At 43.6% G+C, this 24,309-nt stretch overlaps 2 protein-coding genes across 3 annotated transcripts in view; both read left to right on the top strand.

The window, feature by feature from the left end:
- The window catches only part of USP42 (ubiquitin specific peptidase 42), a 52,277-nt gene that overhangs the window by 19,672 nt on the left and 8,296 nt on the right, over positions 1–24,309 (top strand). For both annotated transcript variants that reach the window (XM_044233800.1, XM_044233801.1), the window contains exons 4-14: positions 11,201–11,311; positions 14,016–14,118; positions 14,984–15,051; positions 15,731–15,801; positions 16,670–16,752; positions 18,258–18,369; positions 19,160–19,300; positions 19,480–19,580; positions 20,685–20,838; positions 22,612–23,328; positions 23,470–23,564. In XM_044233800.1, coding sequence (XP_044089735.1) covers positions 11,201–11,311; positions 14,016–14,118; positions 14,984–15,051; positions 15,731–15,801; positions 16,670–16,752; positions 18,258–18,369; positions 19,160–19,300; positions 19,480–19,580; positions 20,685–20,838; positions 22,612–23,328; positions 23,470–23,564 — 1,756 coding nt within the window. The remainder of the gene's footprint in view (positions 1–11,200; positions 11,312–14,015; positions 14,119–14,983; positions 15,052–15,730; positions 15,802–16,669; positions 16,753–18,257; positions 18,370–19,159; positions 19,301–19,479; positions 19,581–20,684; positions 20,839–22,611; positions 23,329–23,469; positions 23,565–24,309) is intronic.
- Positions 17,745–18,197, top strand: LOC122895962 (60S ribosomal protein L35a-like). The gene has a single exon (XM_044233841.1). The coding sequence runs from the start codon at positions 17,816–17,818 to the stop codon at positions 18,146–18,148; it is 333 nt and encodes a 110-aa protein (XP_044089776.1). The 5' UTR covers positions 17,745–17,815; the 3' UTR covers positions 18,149–18,197.

Here is a 24,309-nt window from a genome sequence, read left to right as displayed (position 1 = left end):
TTTTAGGATTGTTGATTCTAAATTTGTGAAAAATGCTGTTAAGTTTTTTTTTTTTTTTTTTTTTAGGATTTTACTTATTTATTTGACAGGATGGGAGAGATCAGATCACAAGTAATCAGAGAGGCGGGGGGGGGCAGGTGCAAGGGAAGCAGGCCCCCTGCTGAGCAGAGACCCTCCCCACCCCCCCACCCCCCCACCCCCAATGCGGAGCTCATCCCAGGACCCTGAGATCATGACCTGAGCCGAAGGCAGTGGCTCAACCCACTAAGCCACCCAGGTCCCCTTTTTTATAGGGATTGCATTAAATATGCAGATTGCTCTGGACAGTATAGACATTTGAACATATTCGTTCTTCCATTCCATGAGCATGGAATGCCTTTCCATTTCTTTGTGTCCTCTTCTGTGTCTTTCATCAGAGTTTTATGGTTTTAAGAGTACAGGTCTTTTTTTTTTTTTTTTTTAAGATTTTATTTATTAATTTGACAGAGCGCACAAGCAGGGGTAGCAGGAGAGGAAGAAGCAGGCTCCCTGCTAAGCAGAGAGCCTGATGCTGGGCTTGCTCCCAGGACCCTGAGATCATGACCTGAGCTGAAGACAGAGGCTTGACCAACTGAGCCACAGAGGCGCCCCAGAGTACAGGTCTTTCACCTCTTTGGTTAGGTCTTTTTCCTAGGCTTGTGATTTTTGGTGCAGTTGTAAATGGGTTTGTTTTCTTAATTTCTCTTCTGCTGCTTCATTATCGGTGCGTAGAAATGCAGCATGTTTCTGTAGATTGAGTTTATGTCCTGCGGCTTTACTGAATTCATGTATCAGTCCTAGCAGTTTTTTGGTGGAGTCTTTTGGGTTTCCTATATATATAGTATCATGTCGTCTGCAAATAGTGAATGTTTTACTTTTTCCTTACTGATTTGGATACCTTTTATAAATTCTTTGTGTTGTCTGGTCACTGTGGCTAGCACTTCTAGTACCGCGTTGAGAGTGGACATCCCTGGCTTATTCCTGACCGTAGAGGGAAAACTCTGTTTTTTCCCATTAAGGATGATATTAACTGTGGGTTTTTCATATGTGACCTTTATTATGTTGAGTTATGTTCCCTTTAAAGCTACTTTGACAAAGTGCTTATCATGAATGGATGTTGTATTTTGCCAAATGCTTTTTCTGCCTCTATTGAAATGATCATGTGGTTCTCATCCTTTCTCTTATTGATGTGCTGGATCACATTGATTTGCAAATACTGAGCCACTCTTAAAACCCAGGAATATATCCCACCTGACTGTGGTGAATGAGTCTTTTGATGTATTGTTGGATTTGGTTTGCTAGTATTTTTTTGAGGATTTTTGCATCTGTGTTCATTAGAGATACTGGCCTGCCATTCTCTCTTTGAGTGGTGTCTTTATCTGGTTTTGGTATCAGGGTAATGCTGGCTTCATAGAAGGAAAACTTCCGACTTCATTCTTTTCCTGTGTTTTTGGAATAATTTGAAAAGAATAGGTACTAACTCTTTAAATGTTTGGTAGAATTTGCCTGTGAAGCCATCTGGTCCTGGACTTCTGTTTGGGAGTTTTTCGATTGCAGATTCAATTTCTTTGCTAGTAATAAGTCTGTTTAGCCTTTCTGTTTCTTCTTGATTCAGTTTTGGGAGGTTGTTATTTCTAGGAACACATCCAGTTCTTCTAGGTTGTCCAATTTATTGGCAAATAGTTTTTCATAATGTTCTCTTGTGATTGTTTATATTTCTGTGTTGTTTATTGTTTTTCCTCTGTCATTTGTGATTTTATTGATTTGGGTCCTTCTTTTCTTCTTGATAAGTCTAGCTTAGAGGTTTATCAGTTTTATTGATTTTTTTTTCCAAAGAAACAGCTTCTGGTTTCATTGATCTGTTTTATTATTAGTTTTAGTTTTTATATAATATATTTCTGCTCTAATCTTTATTTTCCTTCCTTCTGCTGGTTTTAGGTTTTGATGGTGGTTCTTTTTCTAATCCCTGTAGGTGCAGGGATAGGTTATTTATTTGAGATTTTTCTTGCTTGAAGTAGGTCTTTATTGCTAGAATTTTCCCTCTTAGAACTGCTTTTGCTGTATCCCAGAGGTCTTGAGCCATCTTTTTTCATTTTCATTCATTTCTGTTATTTTTAAACTTTTTCTTTTATTTCCTTGATGACCCATTCATTTTTAGTAGCATATCATTTACCCTCCATGTATTTGTGGTCTTTTCAGATTTTTTCTTGTGGTTGACTTTAGTTTCACAGTGTTGTGGTCAGAAAAGATGCATGGTGTAACTTTGGTCTGTTTAAGTTTGCTGAGGCTTATTTTGTGGGCTAATATGTGATTTGTTCCATGTGTTCCATGTGTATTTTGTGTTCCATGTGTATTTTGTTTTAGGATAGAATGTTCTGAAGATATCTATTAAATCCATTTGTTCCCGTGTGTTATTCAAAGACATTGTTTCCTTGTTAATGATCTGTTCATTGATGTAAGTGGAGTGTCTCCTACAATTACTGCTTTATGTTTATTATTGCTTTATGTTTATTATTTACTGTTTTATATATTTGGGTGCGCCCATGTTGGGTGTGTAAATATTTACAATTACTATATCTTCTTGTTGGATTGTCCGCTTTATTATTACGTAGTTTATATATAGCTTCTTTGTCTCTTTTTACAGTCCTTGTTTTAACATCCATTTTGTCTGATATAAATATTGCTACTCTGGCTTTCTTTTGACATCCATTTGCGTGATAAATATTTCTCTATCCCCCCATTTTCAGTCTTTAGGTGTCTTTAGGTCTAAAATGAGTCTTTTGTAGACAGCATAAGATGAGTCTTTTTTACATTCCAAGTAATTATTGATAGGTGTGTGTGAATTTTATTGCTTGTTGTTTCTGAAGACTTTTCCTGATTCTTTCTTGTCTTTCTCTCTTTCATAGTTTTCTGGTTTTCTTTAGTGATATATTTGGATTTTTTTCTTTATTCTTTGCATAATTATTAGTGGTTTCTGATTTATGATTACATTTAGGTTTGTATATAATGTCTTCTACACATAGCATTCTATATTAAGTGGGTGATTAAGTTTGAACCCATTCTTACCCCTCCCTACGTTTTAGGTGTATGGTGTCATATTTTACATCCTTTTGTTTTGTTAGATCTTTGACTGATTTTTTTAATAGAAATATTCATTTTTACTGCTTTTATGTTTCCTAACTTCATATTGTCATTTTTGGTCTTTCTTTTCCACTCAAAAAGTCCCCTTTCAATATTTCTTGCAGGACTGGTTTAGTGGCCACAAACTCCTTTAGTTTTTGTTGGGGAAACTCTTTGTTTCTCCTATTCTGAATGATAACCCTGCTGGATAGAGTATTCTCCGCCGCAGGTTTTTCCCATTCAATGCTTTGAATATATTATGCCACCGTTTTCCAGCTTGAAAAATTTCTGCTGAAAAATCTGTTGATAACCTTAAGGGGGTTTCCTTTGTATGTAACTGTCTTCTTTTGTCTTGCTGCTTGTAATGTTTTTTCTTTATGACTATATTTTGCCATTTTAATTATAAAGTTTTGGTGTGTATCTGCTTTTGTGGATTTTGTTGGGGGCTCTATGTGCCTCCTAGATCTATCTGTTTACTTCCCCAGATTAGGGAAGTGTTCAGCTATTGTTTCTTCATATAAATTCTCTGCCCCCTTTTCTCTCTCTCCTTTTTCTGGGATCCCTATAAATATGAATGTTACTATGTTTGATGGAGTCACTGAGTTCTCCAAGTCTATTCTTGTTTTGGATAATTCTTTTTTCTCTCTTTAGTTCAGCTTGATTACTTTCCATTACTTTGTTTTCTAGGCCATTAATTTGTTCTACTGCTTCTTCTAGCCTGCTGTTCATTCCATTGAGTGTGTTTCTCAGTTCATTTATTGAGTCCTTTATCTCTGCTTTTATTCCTTATCTCTTTGTTAATGGTCTCACTGATGTCCTCCACTCTTTTCTCAAATCCAGTGAGTATCCTTTGATCATTGCTTTAAATTCTCCATCAGCCATGTTACTTAGAACTGTTTTGCCTAGATCTCTGGCCTGTGGCCTTCCTCTTCCTTCATATGATATAAATTCCTCTGTCTTCTCATTTTGTCTAAGTCTCTGTGCCTGTTTCTGTGTGTTAGGAAAGTCACTTATGGCTCCTGGTTCTAGAGGGTAAGCTTTATGAAGAAGAGGTCTTGTAGTGCCTGTGCCCTGCAGTGTAGTGTCTTCTGGTCCCCAAGGCCCGGTGCTTCTGGGATATATCCAGTGTGTGCTACGTGCACTCTGCTGTTGTACTTTAGTCCCTTTATTTTTCATCCAATTGTCTGCAGAGGCTCTCTTTGCCTGTGTTGGACAGTGTTTGGTCCTGGCTTGACTGTGGCAACTTTTAACTAGCTGTGCTCCGGTCTGCTAGTAAAATGAGACCTGTTACTGCTGCTGCGTGGAACCAAGGCCTCGCAGAATGTCCTGTGCAGAGACAGGTGTTGGCGGGGGTTTGGGGCCAATCTTCTTGGGGAAGGACCTGCTGTAGCGGGACTGAGGCAAGTGTGCCTGGGAATGGTGGTTCCAGAGCACAGGGGAGCTTGGCATTGTTAGTGCTGCGCTGGTTCCCGCAGGTAGGTTTGTGTTTATGCTGAGGTTGGGAGAGGGAAATGGCACCAGCCAGTTCCTTTGTTTCTTATGCGGGGGCCTTCCCGTGAATGCTGTTTTTCTGGAACACTCTTTGAGATGAGCAGCTAACCTCCCCACTGTGTGCCCTAGCTCCTCTTCAGATGGCTGTTTCCATGCTGTGTGTCTGGAGGCTGTTTGCCCTGCCGTTTTTCCAAGAGCAACACCAGTGTCTTCTGAGCTCTACCAGAGCCAAACACTCTGACCTTTAACACTTCAGGCTTTAAGTACTACTGATTGTAAGAACTCATGAAACTTGGATCCTTTCACTTTCCAAGCCAGTTGCTATGGGGATTCATCTTCCCTGTGCGCTGGCCTGTGTGCTGGTTTGTCTTGCACTCTCTTCTGTGACTACAGCTCCCTCCCCACTGCAGTTGCCACATTTTCTCTTCCAGTCTGTATCTCTGCACTTCCTGTCGCCTTCATTTGGCCCCTTCTGTACCTTCCGTTGTGGAGTTTGTTCTGCCAATCCTCAGATCGATTCTAGGATATTTAGGGTGATTTGATAGTTATCTTCTTGTATTCAAGGAACGAGATGAGCCTAGGCCCCTCCTGCTTGGCCACCATCTTTTCTTCTGTCCTCTAATGTGTAATTATTTTTGTATTTTATTGAGTTTTATTTGAATATTTATTGACGGTTTTTGCATATTGATGAGAGATGTTTGTCTATAATTTTCTGGTTTTATACCATTTTTGTTTGGTATTAGGGTAATACTAGTTTTACAAAATGAATTTGGGATATATTAATTCCTGTGTTTTTGAAGAGATTTTATAGTATTGATGAAAATCCTTATTTAAACATTTGGTAGAATTTATCAGTGAAACTGTATTGGCCTGGAGATTTCTTTTTTGTGAGTTTTTAAATTACAGATTCAATTTTTGGTATCTGCAGGGTCTGTATTGTTACCCTTGGTTTTGTTTCTGATATTGGTAATTGCTGTAAATTTCTCTTTCAGCACTTCTTTAGCTGTGTCTTCACATTTTTAATATGTTGTCTTTTCATTTTCATTCAGTTCAGTGCATCTTTTAATTTCCCTTGAGACTTATTCTTTGATCCGTGGATTATATAGAAGCATGTTACTTAGTTTCCAGGTGTTTATTGTTTTTCTTGTTATCTCTCTCTAATCTCTAGTATGATTCCAGTGTGGCAGAAAACACACCGTTTATTATTTCAATTCTCTTAAATTTTTTGACGTTTGTTTTGTGGGCCAGGATATGGTCTATCTTAGTGTATGTTCCACAAATGTTTGAAATGAATTTGTATTCCACTGTTGTGTGAAGTGTTCTATAAACTGCCCATATCCCATGGGCTGATGATATTGCTCAGTTCTGTACCCTTGTTGATTTTCTAGTTCTTCATTTATTGACAGAAGGGTGTTGAGGTTCCCAGCTGTAATTGTGGATTTCTCTATGTCTGTTTTTAGTTCTGTTAGAATTTGGTTTATGTATATTGCCGCTTTGTTGTTTGGTACAAACACATTTAGTATCGCTACACACACACACACACACACACACACACACACACGTACATCATGGATATGTAAAAACCCTTAATAAATATTACAAATAAAACTCAACAAAATACAAAAATAATTACACATCAGAGGAGAGAAGAAAAGATGGCGGCCAAGTAGGAGGGGCCTAGGCTTACCTCATTGCTTGAATACAGCAAGATAACTATCAATATCTATATATGGATTTTTGATAATGTCCCTATGTCTTGTAGCTTTCTTTCTTCTGAAGTGTGCTTTATCTGCTATTAGCGGAGCTGTTTTTACTTTCTTTGAATTAATGTTTGCATGACTTATCTTTTCTCATCCTTCTTTCAGCCTGCCTATACTGTTAACATTTGCAATGAGTTTCTTGTAGATATCATATGGTTGAGTCAGGTTTTCAATCTACATTGTTAATATGGGTTTTTAATTGGTGTATTAGAAAATTCAGCAGATCAGGATTTAAGCCTGGTTTCTTTTCTTTCTTTCTTTCTTTCTTTTTTTTTTTTTTAAGATTTTATTTACTTACTTTATAGAGTACAAGTGGGGAGAGGGAGGGGGTGAGCAGACTCCACACTAGTGTGGAGCCTGATATGGGGCTCAATCCCACGACCCCAAAATCACAACCTGAGCTAAAACTAAGAGTGATGCTCAACTGATTGAGCCACTCAGGTGCCCCTTTTCTTCCTTTTCAGTGTTCTAGGGTTTCTTTCTTTCTTTCTTTTTAAGATTTTATTTATTTATTTGAAAGAGTCAGAGAGACAGTGAGAGAGGGAACACAAGTAAGGGGAGTGGGAGAGGGAGAAGCAGGCTTCCTGGCGAGCAGGGAGCCTGATGCAGGGTTCAATCCCAGGACCCCGGGATCATGCCCTGGGCTGAAGACAGATGCCTGACTGACTGAGCCACCCAGGTGCCCCTAGGGTTTCTTTTTAAAACAAATCATTTCCTTCTTGTTGAGAGAGCTTCCCTTAGTCATTCTTTTAGGGTATGTCTACTGGTGACAAATTTTTCTAGTTTTGCTTCATCTGAGGAGGTCTTGATTTTGCCTTCATTCCTGAAGAGTATTTCCACTGTGCATAGGATTCTGGCTTGACAGTCATTTTCTTTCAGACCTTGAAAATTGTTTTGCCACTTCCTCTGGCCTCCATGGTTTTTGATCTGAAATCTTCTCTCGTTTTTTCTTTTCTTTATTTCATACACTTTGTTCATTTCTTCTAATACTTTTTTAGCCCATCTTAGTCTCTCCTTTCCTTCTGGGACTCTGCTGACAGGTGTGCTAGATGTTTTGTTAGAGTCCCCTAGGTCCCTGGTGCCCTGTTCATTTTCCCTCTGTTGTTCAGAGTACGTAATTTCTGTTGTTCTGTCTTCATGTTTACTGCGCCTTTCTTCTGTAATCTCTATTCTTCTGTCTAGCTTATGCACTGAGCTTATTTTGATTATTGTATTTTTTATTTCTAGTGTTCCCATTTGGTTTTTTTTTTTAATCTCCCGTTTCTTTGCTGAGTCTCTCTATGTTTTTCATTTGTTTCTAGTGTGTTCATAACTATCTGATGAGCCATTTTTATCACGGTTTTTAAAAATTCTTTGTTAGATAATTCTAACATCTCTGTCTGCCATCTTAGTGTTGGCCTCTCTCTATTTTTTTTTTAAAAGAGTTCATTTATTTATTTGACAGAGAGAGAGAGATCACAAGCAGGCAGAGAGCCAGGCAGAGAGAGGTGGGGGAAACGGCTCCCTGATGAGCAGACAGCCCCATGCGGGGCTCAATCCCAGGACCCTGGGATCATGACCTAAGCCGAAGGCAGAGGCTTTAACCCACTGAGCCACCCAGGCGCCCCTATTTTTTTTTTTAAGATTGTATTTATTTGACAGAGATCACAAATAGAGAGCAGAGGCTTTAACCCACTGAGCCACCCAGGCGCCCCTATTTTTTTTTTTAAGATTGTATTTATTTGACAGAGATCACAAATAGAGAGGCAGGCAGGGGGGGGGGAAGCAGGCTCCCCACTGAGCAGGAGGCCGATGTGGGGCTTGATCCTAGGACCCCGAGATCATGACCTGAGCCAACGGCAGAGGCTTAACCCACTGAACCACCCAGGTGCCCCTTTTGTTGCCCTTTATTTATTGTCTTTTTTCACCCCAGTTGAGAAATTCTTGGTGTGATGAGTGATTTTCAGTTGAAATCTGGATATTTTAGTGTTAGAAATTTTATGTGGGTATTATCTGATGATTGTTTTAGCTGGCTTTCTGTGATACCGCTCTGGCAGAGGAAATTGTATTAGATTGAGGTAGAAGTCCAGCTTCCCTCCTCAGTCTCCATTGACACGGATGACACAGGGGGTTGGGGCTCCTCATTCCTGCTCTCCATCTGGTCTCCACTGGCACCGCAGTGGCTTTGTACTACAGGGTGATGGTGAGAGTCCTGATTCTGAAATTACCCCAACGGAGAATTGGGGGGAGTCGTCCTTACTACCGGGCGGTGGGGTAGAAGTCCAGGCTCCTGATTTGATCTTGACTGTGGGATGGGGTGGGTGGTGTGTTACCACCCAGCGTGGAAGAAAGTCCCACCTCCTAATCCATCTTCTCTAACACTGCTCTAGTGGGTGGCTTGGTCTGCCTCATTACAGCCTGATAAGTGGAAGTTTAGGCTGCCCGGTTGGCCTTTGCTGACCTAGGGGGCAGTGGGGGTGAGTCATAGTTTTTCTGAAGCTTATAGCCAGTGGTATAGAGAATTACTGTCTAAAAGTTTTCTGTCTTGCCATGTTCCCTTTTCTTGGTCTTTTGGCTAGCGAGAGCAGGCTTTCACTGGGGCTTTGTCCCGTTTGGTGTCTCCAGGTTCTTGGCTTCTTTGGCTCTGGACTATATGAGGCGCAAAGAAAACCCAGGGAACTCACCACAGTGTCATCCCTTGGGTTCCAGAGTTGTTGGGTTGTCTTTTACTCTTAACCTTGCACAGCATTCTTATGTGTGCTTCATATATGGTGTCTAGGGCTTTTTTACTTAGTGGAAGGAATAAGGAAAGGAACTTCCACATCATCTTCCCAGAAGTGAAAGTCTTGTCTTTGTTTTCGAAAGTTTTTTATGGGGTATGGAACTCTGTGTTGACATTTTTATTCTAAAACCCCAAAGATGTGACTGCACTGTCTCGTGTTGTTTCTGACAAGAAGTCTGTTGTCAGTTTTACCTTTGTTTCTATGTATATGTTTTTATTACTAACTGCTTTTTTTTTTAAGATTTTATTTATTTATTTGACAGAGATCACAAGCAGGCAGAGAGGTAGGCAGGCAGAGAGAGAGAGAGAGAGAGGAGGAAGCAGGCTCCCTGCTGAACAGAGAGCCTGATGTGGGACTTGATCCCAGGACCCTGAGATCATGAACTGAGCCGAAGGCAGAGGCTTAATCCACTGAGCCACCTAGGCGCCCTTACTTACTGGTTTTATGATGCTCTCTTTATCTCTGTTCTCAGCAGTCTGACTGAGTGATTCTTTGTGGAGTTGTTGCTTGTCTTCTGTTTGGGATTTGTTGAGGTTCTTAAATCTGTCAATATACTGTTTCAAATTTGTGTGGCTTTTAGTCATTAAAAAAGCTTTTATGCTTGTAACTGGAGCACCATTATTAACCTTTTCTGGTACATAGTTCTATGAATTTTAACATAGGTCTAGATTCATGCACACCACCACCTCCTCAGGACACAAAACTGTAGAATCACTCTAAAAGTCTCCCTTGCACACTCTGTACACAGTCATTATTTCCTGAGATATTTGTTCTGTCCCTTCAGACTCCAATTACGTGTGTGTTTAGGGACTAACTTGGAGTCCCGCTGCTCACTGATAAGCATATCTGTTGTTGTTGTTGTTGTTTTGACTTTGTGTGTGTATGATTCATTGTGGAAGATTTCTGTTGCTAAGTCTTCAAGTTCACTGATCTTTTCTCCCCTCCTGTCTAATCTATTGTTAATCTTGCCTGGTGTGTTTTTCATCTCAGAGATTCTACTTTTCACTTGTAAAATACGTTTGACTCTGTTTCCATGACTGTCCCTAACATGCTCTTGTTCTCTTCTACCTCCTTAAACATGTGATTGATTATATGTACAATGTCCTTTTTTAATGTCATTGTCTTTTGATTCTGTTATTTGTACCACTTCTGGGTCTGTTTCTGTTTATTTTCTCCTTGTTGTTGGTCATTCCTACATCTTTGTATGCCTTGTGGTCTTTGATTAGAACTTTATGTTTTGGGGTGCTGGAGGGTTTTTTTAAATCCCTATAAATATTTTTGAGCTTTATACTGGGACACAGTTATAGCATTTGGAAATGGTTTGAGCCTTTCAGTGCTTTTAAAGCTTTGTTAGGCAGGTTCTGAGCGGCCTTTAGTTTAAGGCAGAGTTTCTCAATCTCAGCACTATTGATGTTCAGAGCCAGATAATGCTTTGTTGTGGGGGCTGGCCTGGGCTTCTTGTAGGATGTTTAGCGGCATTTGTGGCCTCTGCTCACAGGATACCAGTAGAACCAGTTAGTCGTGAGCTAAGAATGGTTTTCACATTTTTCTAAAGTTGTAAAAAGGAAGAAGAAGAAGACTTTGCAGCAGAGACCCCATATGTGGCCAACAAGACCAGAATATATATGGAGAGACTTTCAGACTCTTGTAGAGTGACATTTTTTTTTAACTCTTTGAGACAAATGCTAGTATAAGAGAAAACTTCTTTTTCCAGTAGAAAGAGTAGTTAAGAGTACAGGCTTTGAATATGAAGGAAATATTTGAGTCCAGGATGTGTCTTCCACTTAGTACTATTTGACATTGGGCAAAATTTTAACTCTCTGAGCCTCAGTTTATTCTCTTATAAAACCAGTATGAACCAGTACATACTTATCACTTGGGTTTGTTGGAGAATTAAATGAGAATGAATGAAAGTATGTAGCTCAAGGCGTGACCTGCAGTAGCTGTAATTACTTCACTTCAGGCGTGGGGCCCGTATTTAAAATATTCTGTGATGTCTGTATGGGGTCCTATTTTGCTAATTCGGTGGATTATGGTCTTATCTTTCAGGTCATGCAGAAGGATTTTGTATGATGTGTACAATGCAAGCACATATCACCCAGGCGCTCAGTAATCCTGGGGATGTTATTAAGCCGATGTTCGTCATTAATGAGATGCGGCGTAAGTATCATCTGTAGTAGTTTATGTTAGTATTTATTAGGTAATTGGTCTTAATGGCCTAACTGGTAAAAGATGAGCTCGTGGTATATTATGGAAAACAAACGTGTTTTATCATACATGGGTATGGGTTTAATTAGTAACAAGTCTTTAGTAAAACATTTAGTATAGAAATACACACACTTTGAAACCACAAAAGATAACTGTGTAATAAGATATTCGGTTTAATATAAGCAAATTAATTAATATTTTTTTAAGTAGGCTCCACGCCCAGCGTGGAGCCCAACATGGGGCTCAAACTCACGACTGTGAGAACAAGATCTGAGCCAAGATCAGGAGTCAGACACTCAACTGACAGAGCACCCAGGCGCCCCGCAAATTTAAAAATTTTAAAAACTCACTTTGTTAATAAAATCATTGATAAATTTTACAGTGATTTCCATGCCCCAGATATTTGGATTACTATGCTGAGTTATATTATAACTATTATATATATTATATATATATATATATGTCTCTAACTATTATAATATATTATTATAATATAATAATATATAATATATATGAATAATATAATATTGTCCCACAGGTATCTTTTTTTTTTTTTTTTAAAGATTTTATTTGACAGAGACAGAGATCACAAGTAGGCAGAGAGGCAGGCAGCGAGAAACAAAGGGAAGCAGGCTCCCTGCTGAGCAGAGAGCCCAATGTGGGGCTTGATCCCAGGACCCTGATATCATGACATGGGTCCTAAGGCAGAGGCTTAACCCACTGAGCCACCAGGCGCCCCTTGTCCCACAGGTTTCTTTAAATAGTTTTGAATTGGTTTTAATTCAGTGAATGAGTCTTATGCTATGTATAGCACCAGATATTATCAAACTGAAATTAATTATACTCTTTTTTTTTTTTTTTAAAGATTTTATTTATTTATTTGACAGAGAGAGATCACAAGTAGGCAGAGAGGCAGGCAGAGAGAGAGAGGAGGAAGCAGGCTCCCCGCTGAGCAGAGAGCCCGATGCGGGACTCGATCCCAGGACCCCGAGATCACGACCCGAGCCGAAGGCAGCGGCCTAACCCACTGAGCCACCAGGCGCCCAAATTAATTATACTCTTAAAGCAACATTTAAACTCATAACAGCAAATTTGTGGATAAATTTCACTTTTTCTATTCCATTTTTAAATGACTTGAAAATTTTCTTTTGCATTATAACGACCCCGATAGGGTATGTGAACTGCTTTAATGCACTCTTTGTGTGTTTTTGTAATAAACTTTTACATCATCTTAATTGAGTTAGAAGGAAAAAATGTGTGCAAATAAAAAAGAAACCCTAACTGTTAATCTGGAATCTAGCAGGGTAATTACAGGGCTAGATAATTATACAGCAACAATCTATAATCCTTTTGCCTAAAAAGCTGCCGAAGTTTAAGAGGTGTTCTATTGGCCCTCGGTAGTATTAACAGGTCGGAGGAGACAACACACACATTTTATTTTTTTAAGATTTTATTTATTTGTCAGAAAGAGAGAACAAGCACAAGCAGGGGGAGCAGCAGGCAGAGAGAGAAGCAGCCTCGCCGCTGAGCAGGGAGCCTGATGCAGAACTCTGTCCCAGGGCCCTGGGATCATGATCTGAGCCAAAGGCAGACTCTTCACCGACTGAGCCACCCAGGCTTCCCAACACAAACATTTTTTTAAACAGTTTTGGATCCTGGCAGAATTTCAGCCAGGGGAAATTTTGTTTGTTTAATTTTGTATATATAAAGAATGATTAATTATTTTTAAACCTAGACTTTAAGAAAAGGTCATTGCTGTTTGTGTGCATGTGTATTCATGAGCTCACATAACCCCCGCACACGTGGCGGGAGCATGAGATTGACATTTTTGTAGGCAGAACTGGCAGTTTCATATGGCTCAAGCTAATATATGTTTCTGTATATTCATGTATAGAAATTGGTCTGTTCATGTTTTAGTGTGACATTGTCTAGGCACTTGTTTTTTATTCTCATTTTGTCTTGTAGCCATTTAGTCCATTAGAAACAAGGCTGCTGGGCGCCTGGGTGGCTCAGCGGGTTAAGTGACTGCCTTGGGCTCAGGTCATGATCCTGGAGTCCCGGGATCAAGTCCTGCATCGGGCTCCCAGCTTCATGGGGAGTCTGCTTGTCCCTCTGACTTTCTCCCCTCTCGTGCTTTCTCTCTGTCTCTATCTAAAATAAATAAAATCTCTTAAAAAAAAAAAAAAAAAGGAAAGAAAGAAACAAGGCTGCAGAGATTCTGAGGACACAGTGTGTTCTGTGGGTTGTTGAGACAGAACCAAGATGCACTCAGACAGTTATGTTTGCTGTGGAGTCTCTTAGGGTAACCTGGCACTGAATTTAAGAGTGTGTGCGCTGACATCTCATCTCAAACAAACGTTAACGTTTTGAACAAAGTTTTGAGACAATGCAGCTGAAGTTGAATTTATTCAAGTATAGTTTTGTTAGCTGCAGACCTGGAGCCTCTGGGCTCTCTGCAGCTCTAGGCCACGTGTAGTAATGGTCTACGGGGTGTGGGCCTTGCTGTTCTTAGGGTAGTGTGTGTGAGTGCTGTGTTCTCATAAAATAGTCACCTGCTTCCTAGCTGACAGATGGCCATTAGGTAGAATGTCTGGGGGGTACAGCTGGGGTGTATCCTGTGTGAAGATAAAACTTTGTCTTTACTGAAACTTCACAGGTATAGCTAGGCACTTCCGCTTTGGAAACCAAGAAGATGCCCACGAATTCCTTCAGTACACTGTTGATGCTATGCAAAAAGCATGCTTGAATGGCAGCAATAAGTGAGTACAGTGAAGCATCGGTCACTTCTTCCCTTGGCATTGCTGGCTCACTGGAGTTCAGTTGTGCCTTTTACATGAATGTCCTGAGCTCTGTGTTTGCTTACCTTTGACTTTGCACTGCCTCTTCCTCAAGCGATTGCCATCATTTTAAAATGATGGAAAAATTTTAAGGATATGCTTACTATAACAGTGTGGATTTAATTACGGAAGTCAGGAATTGGGGGTCGGTTTTGCCCTTACTCCATTTCTCAGCATCAGCATCCCTTTGCAGATCTAAAACTATCCACTTTTCTTTTCTGATGTGTTTTCTGCTCCTCTCCAGCCTCTGAAATCTTTGTGTGTTCCCTGCATTTTTCTTACTCTGGTCAGTTACCAATTCTTACATTTTCTTCCTTAAAATCTAAATGTAGTCTCAAGAGGAAGATTGCAAGTACAACTAGATACCAAATCCCAACCCACTTGCATTTCCCGAACACACCTGGTAGATCTCCTGTGCTGCTCCCACCGCTGCTGTCCCGTGGCTGGGCTCTGCTCATTTGGATGACGGAGCCCAGGGCAGAGGAGAACGCCCTGCGCTCCCTGCCTTCAGCAGCTGCTCCGCACGTCCAGTGTCACAGCCTTGCTGCTCGCTTCCCGGCCGAACTCCTGCCTCAGTGACAGCTCCCTTCTCAGTACTGTCCTGTCTCTTTCTGCCTCTCCCCAAACCCTCACAGTGCTTTGGTCCAGGTGAGATGACTCTGGCTGCCAAGCATGCTGCTGTCTTTTTATTTCGTGGCTTCCTATTTGAATTCTTGTTCTTTTAGAGATGTCACAGTGTCTGTAATTATTGTAGAACTCTTGTCTCATGTCACCGTTTATTTTTCAGATTAGACAGACACACCCAGGCTACCACCCTCGTTTGTCAGATATTTGGAGGATACCTAAGATCGAGAGGTAAAGTTTTATTTAAGGTTGATAAAGAGGTACATGCACGTGGTTAAAGAAGTGCAGTAGGAAAGGATTAGCAATGGACAGTGGTCTCCCTTCCCCCCAGTTTAGAGTATAGCCTTCCAGTACTTTCCTATGCACGAGCAGACTGAAAGTGTCTTAGATGGATCTCTTCCCTTTTTCTCTTACCATGAGAAATCTTTTTACATCTCGGTACATGCAGCTAACACAGTCTCTCACTGCTGAAGTAGAATTCCATTCATTTAAGTCCCCTAACAATGGATATTGAAGCTGTTTGTAATTCTTCGGTGTTACTACCATTAGTCATTCATGGAACATCCTTCTACAATGCCTTTCTGTTCACGGAGAAGTGTCTAAGTAGGATGAGTTCTTAGTTATTAGAATTTCTGCATTGAAGGGTGGTGTGTGTATTTTAAATTCTGATGCTCCAGATCGTTCTTCCAAGAGGTTATACCCATTCGCATTCCAGCCGGCAGCACCCGTGGGCTGCACCCACGACACCTTGGCTCACACTGTGGTTCATATTAACACTCTTGTGCAGTCTGAAAAATGTACTTTAAGTTTTTTATTTGAAAATCATATTTTTGTGTTCTTTTGTGTCAGTAGTTGGTATTGCCATAAGGGTTACACTTTGCTTATTCTTTGCATTTTATTTTCATTTCAGTCAAGTGTTTAAATTGCAAAGGTGTCTCGGATACATTCGACCCATATCTCGATATAACGTTGGAGATAAAGGTACGTTTGCTAGCTGTGGTGGTGAGGTTAGAAAAAAAACAGACTTCGTGTGACTTTATCTGTGGTTCGTTTATAACTTCACTTGCTAGAGAATATGAATTGAAACTGTTCATATGCCGAGACTGTATTTAGAGGAAATAATGTAAGATTTGTAGCAGGGAGCGTAGGGACTTTTCTTGCCCTTTGACTTTTCACTTAATTGTGATAAAATCAGAATTTGTTGCCTGCATTAGTTTAATTTAGATGATTGTCACTGTTTAGAAACTCTTTTGTTTCTTGCGGTCTCTAAGCTCCTATTTTCTGTTAATCTCTTGCTTTTCCGATTACAAATGTAATACATGCTTAGGATGGAAATGAGGAACATTGCAGATGTGTAGAGGGTCCCGTCCCTCAGGATGAACCCTTAACAATCTGATACAAACTGTTCCAGAACCTCTTATTTACCGACTCGAACTACACAATTGCACCTTAGGCCTGTTCGGGCACTGGCCACCTTCATGTACTTCCGCTGAGCGGCCTCTCTGAGGGCATGTGGCTCGGGGGTGCTGCGGCCCCCTGAGCGTGGGCACCACCAGGCACAGGCCCTCTTCCTTGCTGGTGTGTGTTGGGGTTTTTTTCCCGTTTTATGCTCTTTGGAATAACACTGCAGCAAGCAGCTTCTTCACACGTTGTTCACTTTGATGTGCGCGGCGTTTAACGAAGGGAGAGTCACGGGATGGGTACACGTCTCAAAGTCCATGTCTAATAAAAGAGAAATTTCTACATGAAAATTCACATTGGCTTTTAGACCTTTGAGTCGTGTTTTCTCTTTCTTCTGTCGAGTGGCAGGGAGCGGTCCCGTGTGCTGATGCTGTTCTTCTCTTCCCAGGCCGCTCAGAGTGTGAACAAGGCGTTGGAGCAGTTTGTGAAGCCGGAGCAGCTCGACGGGGAAAACTCTTACAAGTGCAGCAAGTACGCGGGTGTGGCGGCGGGGCTCGGGCGCGGGTGGGGAGCCCTCTTAGCTTCCGTGCTGTCTAGGAGGACGTCGGGTCTCCGCGCTCCCGGGGCCGGAGTGCTCAGTGTCTGCCTGCACCCCTGCCCCCGGGAGGGTCCGTGCCCCGTGACTGGGCGGGTTTGCGGGGGGCCGTCCACGTAGCTGCTCGGCCCGGCGCGGCCCGGCTGACGCGTCTGTGGTGCTCGGCGTTTTCGTGGACTCCTTGTTAGAGGCGCCGATGGAGTGGGGCTCGCCTTCTCTGCTTCTCACCCAGGATTCAGGGTGGTAACTGCTGGAAACGTCCAGTGTTGAGGTTTCATTGCTGTGTTGCCCTGTGAAGTCAGGAGAGCCTCTATTTGAAGAAAGTCCTGTTTCACATGTTTCAGTAGATTTTCATTTTTTTAGAAGCTGGTACTATGGGTGATCGTTACCAAACACTCACGTCTTGGGGGGAAGCTCCCACAGCCGCAGGCACCTCTCCTATTCTGAGTTCCACAGATGTTCAGTTTGAGTTGAGAGAATTCTGTATTTAACCTAATTTTAAAATTATCAGTGTCTCTGGGGCTTCTCAGAATCTGTCCTAGGCTTCCTTTTTTCTTTCATGCTAATTGAACAGTCTCCCCCTGTCGTAAATTTTAGTGGTTTTTTTTTTGTTTTTGTTTTTTAAAGATTTTTTTTTTTTTTAATTTATTTGACAGAAAAGACAAGTAGGCAGAGAGGCAGGCAGAGAGAGAGGGGAGGAAGCAGGCTCCCTGCTGAGCAGAGAGCCCAATGCGGGACTCGATCCCAAGACGCTGGGATCATGACCTGAGCCGAAGACAGAGGCTTAACCCACTGAGCCACCCAGGCGCCCCAAATTTTAGTGTTTTCACTATTGGCTGAGAGGAGGGGTGGTGTTTTTCACTAGTAGCTTTCTTTTGGTTTGGTGGGAAATGTTTCAGAAAAACAAGGCAAAGACTTAAAAAATACATCTATACTTTTCCGCCATCTTGGGGCCTGTGGAGGCCTGCTGGGAACAGGACTCCTCTAAAACGCCGAATAATGTCTGGAAGGCTGTGGTCCAAAGCCATTTTTGCTGGCTATAGGCGGGGTCTCTGCAACCAGAGGGAGCACACAGCTCTTCTTAAAATCGAAGGTGTATATGCTCGAGATGAAACGGAATTCTATCTAGGCAAGAGATGTGCTTACGTGTACAAAGCAAAGAACAACACAGTGACTCCTGGTGGCAAACCAAACAAAACCAGAGTAATCTGGGGAAAAGTAACTCGTGCTCATGGAAACAGCGGCATGGTTCGTGCCAAATTCCGAAGCAACCTTCCTGCTAAAGCCATTGGCCACAGGATCCGTGTGATGCTGTACCCCTCAAGGATTTAAATTTAATGAAAAGTAAATAAAGGTGTAGATTTGTTCTCTTGTAAAAAAAAAAAAAATACATCTATACTTACACACATCTTCTTAATCCTTTGTTTCTGTTTATTTCAAGGTGTAAAAAGATGGTTCCAGCTTCAAAGAGGTTCACTATACACAGATCCTCTAATGTTCTTACACTTTCTCTGAAACGTTTTGCAAATTTTACTGGTGGAAAAATTGCTAAGGTAGGTAGATAATATTAATAACCTTTTATGTGGTCTTTCTCAAGGCTTATGTGTCAGTAGCTATCAAGGGTTATATGTGACCTAACTGAACAGTTTGTTACCTTGATTTCCTGGGTTCTAGTACTTAGTGGGGAGAAACGTGTCCGAGCATTGAGCTGGTGTAGCGTGCCGTGTGCGTTCCTGAGTGCAGTTTTTCTGTCCTTTAGCTGGTTGGACTCTACTGATGACAGAATTGGTAACTGTGGTCTGCACTTGGGCATCGTGGTCAGGGAAAGCAGGAGACACAGGGAGAGCCTGTGTCATTCGCAGTCCAAAGAGGGCGGCCCTGCGGGATCTCACACTCTTTTGTCAGAGTTGGCTTTCTTTGTTGAGGTTTTCTCAGGGTAGCACACTGAATTTTCATATTTTCTTTCCACTTCCTGAAGACTGGATGTATCAGAAATCAGAAGTATGCAAGAGATCTAAACAGTCCCTTCCCAAAGTAGTAAAGCCACGTGCGACCGACGTCCAGAATTAGTGTTCCATCCCGTGGCCAATTCAGAGGGTTTGCTTAATGCAGAGCCGTGTCTGCTTCAGGGAAATCAGGAAGGGGGGGAGCACACGAAGGACGTGCGGGCTCAAGGTGGCTCCAGGCTGACTGTGCCTTTTGACGTGTGGTTCAGCGTGTTAGGTTTCTGCTGGAACATTCGAGGGCACAGAGCCCGGTGGCGTGTGGGCCTCCGTGGGGATATGCGGAATGATCTGGGCCTTCAGAAGCAGCATTCCTGAGCCTCTCCCCGTTTCTGTGCAGGATGTGAAATACCCTGAATATCTTGATATCCGACCGTACATGTCTCAGCCGAATGGAGAACCGATCATCTATGTTCTGTACGCAGTGCTGGTGCACACGGGCTTTAACTGCCACGCTGGCCACTACTTCTGCTACATCAAAGTAAGCCGTGCAGGTTTTGCTGTCTTAATAGACTCTAAGGTAGCACTGGCTCTTGGGGGGCAAGGTGGGGCTTTGCCAGTGAAAATACGAAGGCCCATTTTTCTTACTTTCCTGTTTGGTTGGTGTTCCGTCTTCGTGCGATCGTATCTAATTCCTCCTTTGTTGCCTTTCTCTTGCAGGCGAGCAATGGCCTCTGGTACCAAATGAATGACTCCATCGTATCTACCAGTGATATTAGATCGGTACTCAGTCAGCAAGCTTACGTTCTCTTTTATATCAGGTACTGGCAGGAAAACGGATTTTCACATTTTCTGTTATGTCCTTTCTTTTCCTCTCAGCAGCATTTTTTTTTTTTCAGCAGCATATTTAAATTCCGTATTCGGTTATTGAAATATCAGCTTACTGGGGCCAGCAGAGTAAGGGAGGTAGTTTTTGGGTGTGGATTAGGAGTCGGATTTAGCTTCCAGCCCCGTGGCCAGCTGACAGGGAAGCATGCAGAGAAGGTGCCCAGTGATGGTGGAGGAGGGTGGGCTGCCGTGGGTAGCACATGGTAGGATCCTGGAGGCCATGGTAGGGCCAGGGAGGCAGGGTGTGGAGGCCTCAGGAAGGGGCCTCTGAGGGCCTGGGTGGGGTTACCTCTCAGCCACTGGGCTAGGCAGCTAGTCCTGTTCCGGGCCGGGCCTGGCTGGGCACCGGCTCACGGCTCCCTGTTGCTGCTGTGAGCTCCAACTCGCTAATTCCATTTCTGGAAGCGTGTGGTCTTAGGAAAACTCTGATGTGTGCTTTGAGGTGTTCATTTATAGTAGCTGAAAATTAAGAACAAATTAAGGAGAATGAGTGTGTACATTGTAGCATATCCGTGTGTTGGACTATTGTGCAGCTGTTAAAAATGATTTTTATGATGACCCTTTTTTTCTCAAAGTGATACAAGAGAGTGTTCTGTATATATGGAGAAAAAGCAGTTTGAAATCTTTCACAGTGGAGTTGAAAAAAACAGTACAGGCTAAAGCCTGGAGGGTATTCCAGTAAATCGGAACAGTAGAAGCCTCTCGTGGGTGCGATGAGGCATAGTGTTTGTGTGTCTCACTTCTGGATACAGACTTTCTGTAAGAGCACGTACTTACATTTAGAAAAATAAAAGTAAACAGAAAAGAATTGCTTTCAGGTAGTGGCATCTCTGGAACACACAATCAAAAATACCACTTGCACGGTTACCTTTGTGCCTCCCCGTGGGGGCACCTGCCACTAACCTTGACCCAGAGGGGATCCTGTGCGAAGCTCCATGCACTGCAGCTTCTCGTTCTGGTCCCTGGGGGACTCCAGATGAATCTCTCCTAAGGACGTGCCCTGTGAAGCCTTAACTGCTGTCCTTCTCTGTCCCCAGGTCCCACGATGTGAAAAATGGAGGTGAACTCACTCATTCCACTCACAGCCCCGGCCAGTCCTCACCCCGACCTGTGATCAGCCAGCGCGTCGTCAACAGCAAACAGGCTGCGGCGGGGTTTATCGGACCGCAGCTGCCCTCTCACATGACAAAGGTAACGTTCCAGAGGAGGGTGCGATCTTTGTGGCAACTTGGGGATTGTTCAGAGCTGCCGGTGAGCGCCGCAGGAGCCACCGTGTCCTCGTACCACCGAATGCCTTGTCAAAAAAGTTCATGCAAGCCATCAGTTATAAAATATTTCAAATATACAGAATATCTCAGGGTATGACTGTAACGAACAAAGGCCTGGGTATGGGTGTAGATGTAAATGCAAGAGCGTAAGTGAGTGAGCACAAGAGCACAGGAAGAGGGAGAAGCTGACTTGCCGCTGAGCAGGGAGTCCGACGTGGGCCTTGATCCGAGGACCCCAGGATCATGATGTGAGATGAAGGCCGCTGCTTAACTGACTGAGACACCCAGGTGCCCCAACACTAGAGATTTTAGCTCTCACTTTGGACTTTTTTATTCAGAGTGGACTTAATATTTTGGGGATTCTTTTGTTGTTGTTGTTGTTCTTTCTTAAGATTTTATTTATTTAACAGAGAGAGCGAGTGAGAGAGGGAACACAAGCAGCAGGAGTGGGAGAGGGAGAAGCAGGCTTCCCGCTGAGCAGGGAGCCTGATGCGCGGCTCAATCCCAGGACCCTGGGATCATGACCTGAGCTGAAGGAAGAGGCTTAATGACTGAGCCATCCAGGCGCCCCAATATTTGGGGATTCTTGATGAATGCTAGAAACAGGAAAGCGACTCACAAAAAGTTTACTTTCAGTGTATCCATGTAGCCCTTTCAGGAGTGTGGTGTGTCCTGTCGGCCGTCCAGCCTGTCCAGCGGCTCAGACGCGCCCCCTGGTGGTCAGCGCCTGTGTCACGTGACACACAGACCTTCAGGAGGGAAGGCCTGGCGTTCGCTGGCCTGATGCAGTGATTATGGTCACCGTCTGTGTGTGAAAGCAACCCCCCCAATACCATAGTGCTGTGACAGCCTTTCCATTGGAGTGTGATATGTTTGAGTCAGCAGATGGTCTAGTTGTGTACTGTATTTTGTGGACATCGGATAGTGTTTGATTGTAGCCGGAGTCACAAATCCAGTGCCTCTCGGAGCTGGGCGGATGCTGGGCTCTGCCTTGGCTCAGCTTAATAGTGACGCCAGCACCCCGGGCAGCTAGAAGCACGAGCGCCGGGTGGAAGGGTGGCGAATACGGGTTCTTTTCCAAGTTTTTTGTTTTCCTTCACGGGAAACCTTCAGATGTTAAGATAGCAGCTAATTCAGGTATCTGACAAAACTCTGTGAAGGCCACGCAGAGCACCTCTGTGAACTGCGGTCTCACCCACGGCCACCAGTTTGCCCTCTAGAAGAGAGCAGCATAGGTGGGGTATGGAGCAGAACAGCTCAAGAGTAGGACTCAGGGGACGTGGAGGGAGGGGACGGCGTCCCAGGCCGTGCTCTATGTCTGCCCACACCGCCCATCTCCCCGCTAGCTGGCACTTCCTCCTGCTGTACGGCAGCGGGTTTCCAGGAAGCCCGGCCAAGGGAAGCATGCGTGACTCTGTGCCCGAGGGGGCTTCTTCATTTCTGTCAGATTGGAGCAGAAAGAATCGGGGCTGGGGTTTGTTCTGGACAGAAATAGTTGTTGATTACTTACCAAAAAACAGGGACCCATGGAAGGTTTATGGTCAAAGCGGACAGGAGGAGGAGGTGATTCTAGGTGTGGGAAACTTGATATTCTAATAAAGAAGATGATGAGCAGAAAGGGAAGGGCCCCCAGCCAGACTGGATTCTTTGTGACCCTTCCTGGGGCTCTCACCACCCGGGGTCTTCTTTCTTCCAGAATCCACCTCACTTAAATGGGACCGGGCCACTGAAGGAAGCACCGAGCAGTTCCATGTCGAGTCCCGGTGCAAATTCCAGTGTCAGCCGGGCTGGTTCTGTTAATGCTTCGACTTCTGTTCAAAACTGGTCTGTTAACAGGCCATCAGTGATTCCAGAACACCCCAAGAAACAAAAAATCACGATCAGTATTCACAACAAGTTACCTGTTCGCCAAGGCCAGTCTCAGCCCAACCTTCACAGTGGTTCTTTGGAGAACCCAACCAAGCCTGTTCCCTCTTCTACCATTACCAACTCTTCTGCAATACAGCCTACCTCGAGCGCGCCCACGACGGCGGTTTCTAGTAAAGTCACAAAGCAGATGACCCCAAGCGAGTCCTGTTCTCAGCCCGTGATGAACGGCAAGTCCAAGCTGAGCTCCAGCGTCCTGGTGCCCTATGGCGCGGAGTCGTCCGAAGAGTCCGACGAGGAGGCAAAGGGCCTAGGCAAGGAGAACGGCCTCGGTACGATCGAGAGCTCGGACTCTTCTGTGCAGGATGCGGAAGACGACGAGGCCTGTCCGCTCGAGCTTCGAGAGCCCCTTGCTCTGAACGGTGCTGACAGTACAGACAGCGACCTGAAGGAAAACGGTCTGCCTTGTGATGGTGCCAGTTGCCAAGTCCCGCCTACTCTACACTCAGAAAATCCCTTTTCTAAGGCGAATGGTCTGCCGGGAAAGGTGAGCGTCGTGGGGTGGCCCGGGGGTCGGGAAGGGGGCTTGGCTTTGATTCCCACGTCCAGCCGCTCACCGGCTGCGGATCAGAGATAGGGAGGCACCCGGCAGCAGTAAGGGTTGAAAGAGCTTTGTTTTTTATCGTAGTTGATGCCTGCTCCTCTGCCGCCTCTCCCAGAAGACAAAGTCTTAGAGACCTTCAAACTCAGCAACAAGGTGAAAGGTTCGACAGAAGAAACCAGGTAAGATGATGACGGGCGAGGGGACCGTGATGGTGCCCGTGTGCCGTGTGCCGCTGTCGACTGCGCACGTCTCATTGTGGACCTCTTGAAGCCCGTGAATCTATTCATGAGCTAGAGAAGTTGTTAAGTGCCTCTTAGAAAAGGAAAGAAAAAACTTACCAGATGAATTGCCATTTTTCTGTGAAAACGATGTCCTTGAGCTAACGCTTTGTTCAGCCTAGCCCCGTCTCTCTGGCTTAGGGACGCTACGGCCTGCTTCCAGGTCTGACACGTAGCCTTCCAGCGACAAACGTGAAGACTCGATAAGGTTGTAGGACAGGGCTTCTCAGCTCCCATCAAGTTACAGATACTCTGCTCCTTCCAGAATCCTGAAATTTCATTCGTAGATAAGACAGTCTATCTCCACATTGAATGCTTTGTTTGCTTTTTTAAATGGTCCAATTCCTGAGTGTAATGTAACGGGAGTGAGAGACAGGAGGAATATACCAGCTGGTGGCGTTTTGGTTTGCCCACGAGTGCGTGACGACGCCCCAAGTGGGTTCGCTGCGAGCCTTGCCGTGTGGGACGTGGCCTCGTGTCCTGAGCACAGTCCCACGCGCACATTTCACCATCAGGGGTGTGATGTCCTCATAAGGGACAACTTTTGGTGACATTCTGGTTGTCTCTGGATTTACACAGTAGTTGTGTCCCTGGAAAATGTCACGTCCATGAAGACTGCCAATAGTCTCATAGCCGGGGTGTTCGC

Source organism: Neovison vison, chromosome 14 (assembly GCF_020171115.1).
Source record: "Neovison vison isolate M4711 chromosome 14, ASM_NN_V1, whole genome shotgun sequence".
Classification (NCBI taxonomy): domain Eukaryota; kingdom Metazoa; phylum Chordata; class Mammalia; order Carnivora; family Mustelidae; genus Neogale; species Neogale vison.
This window is presented reverse-complemented; position numbering and strand designations above follow the sequence as displayed.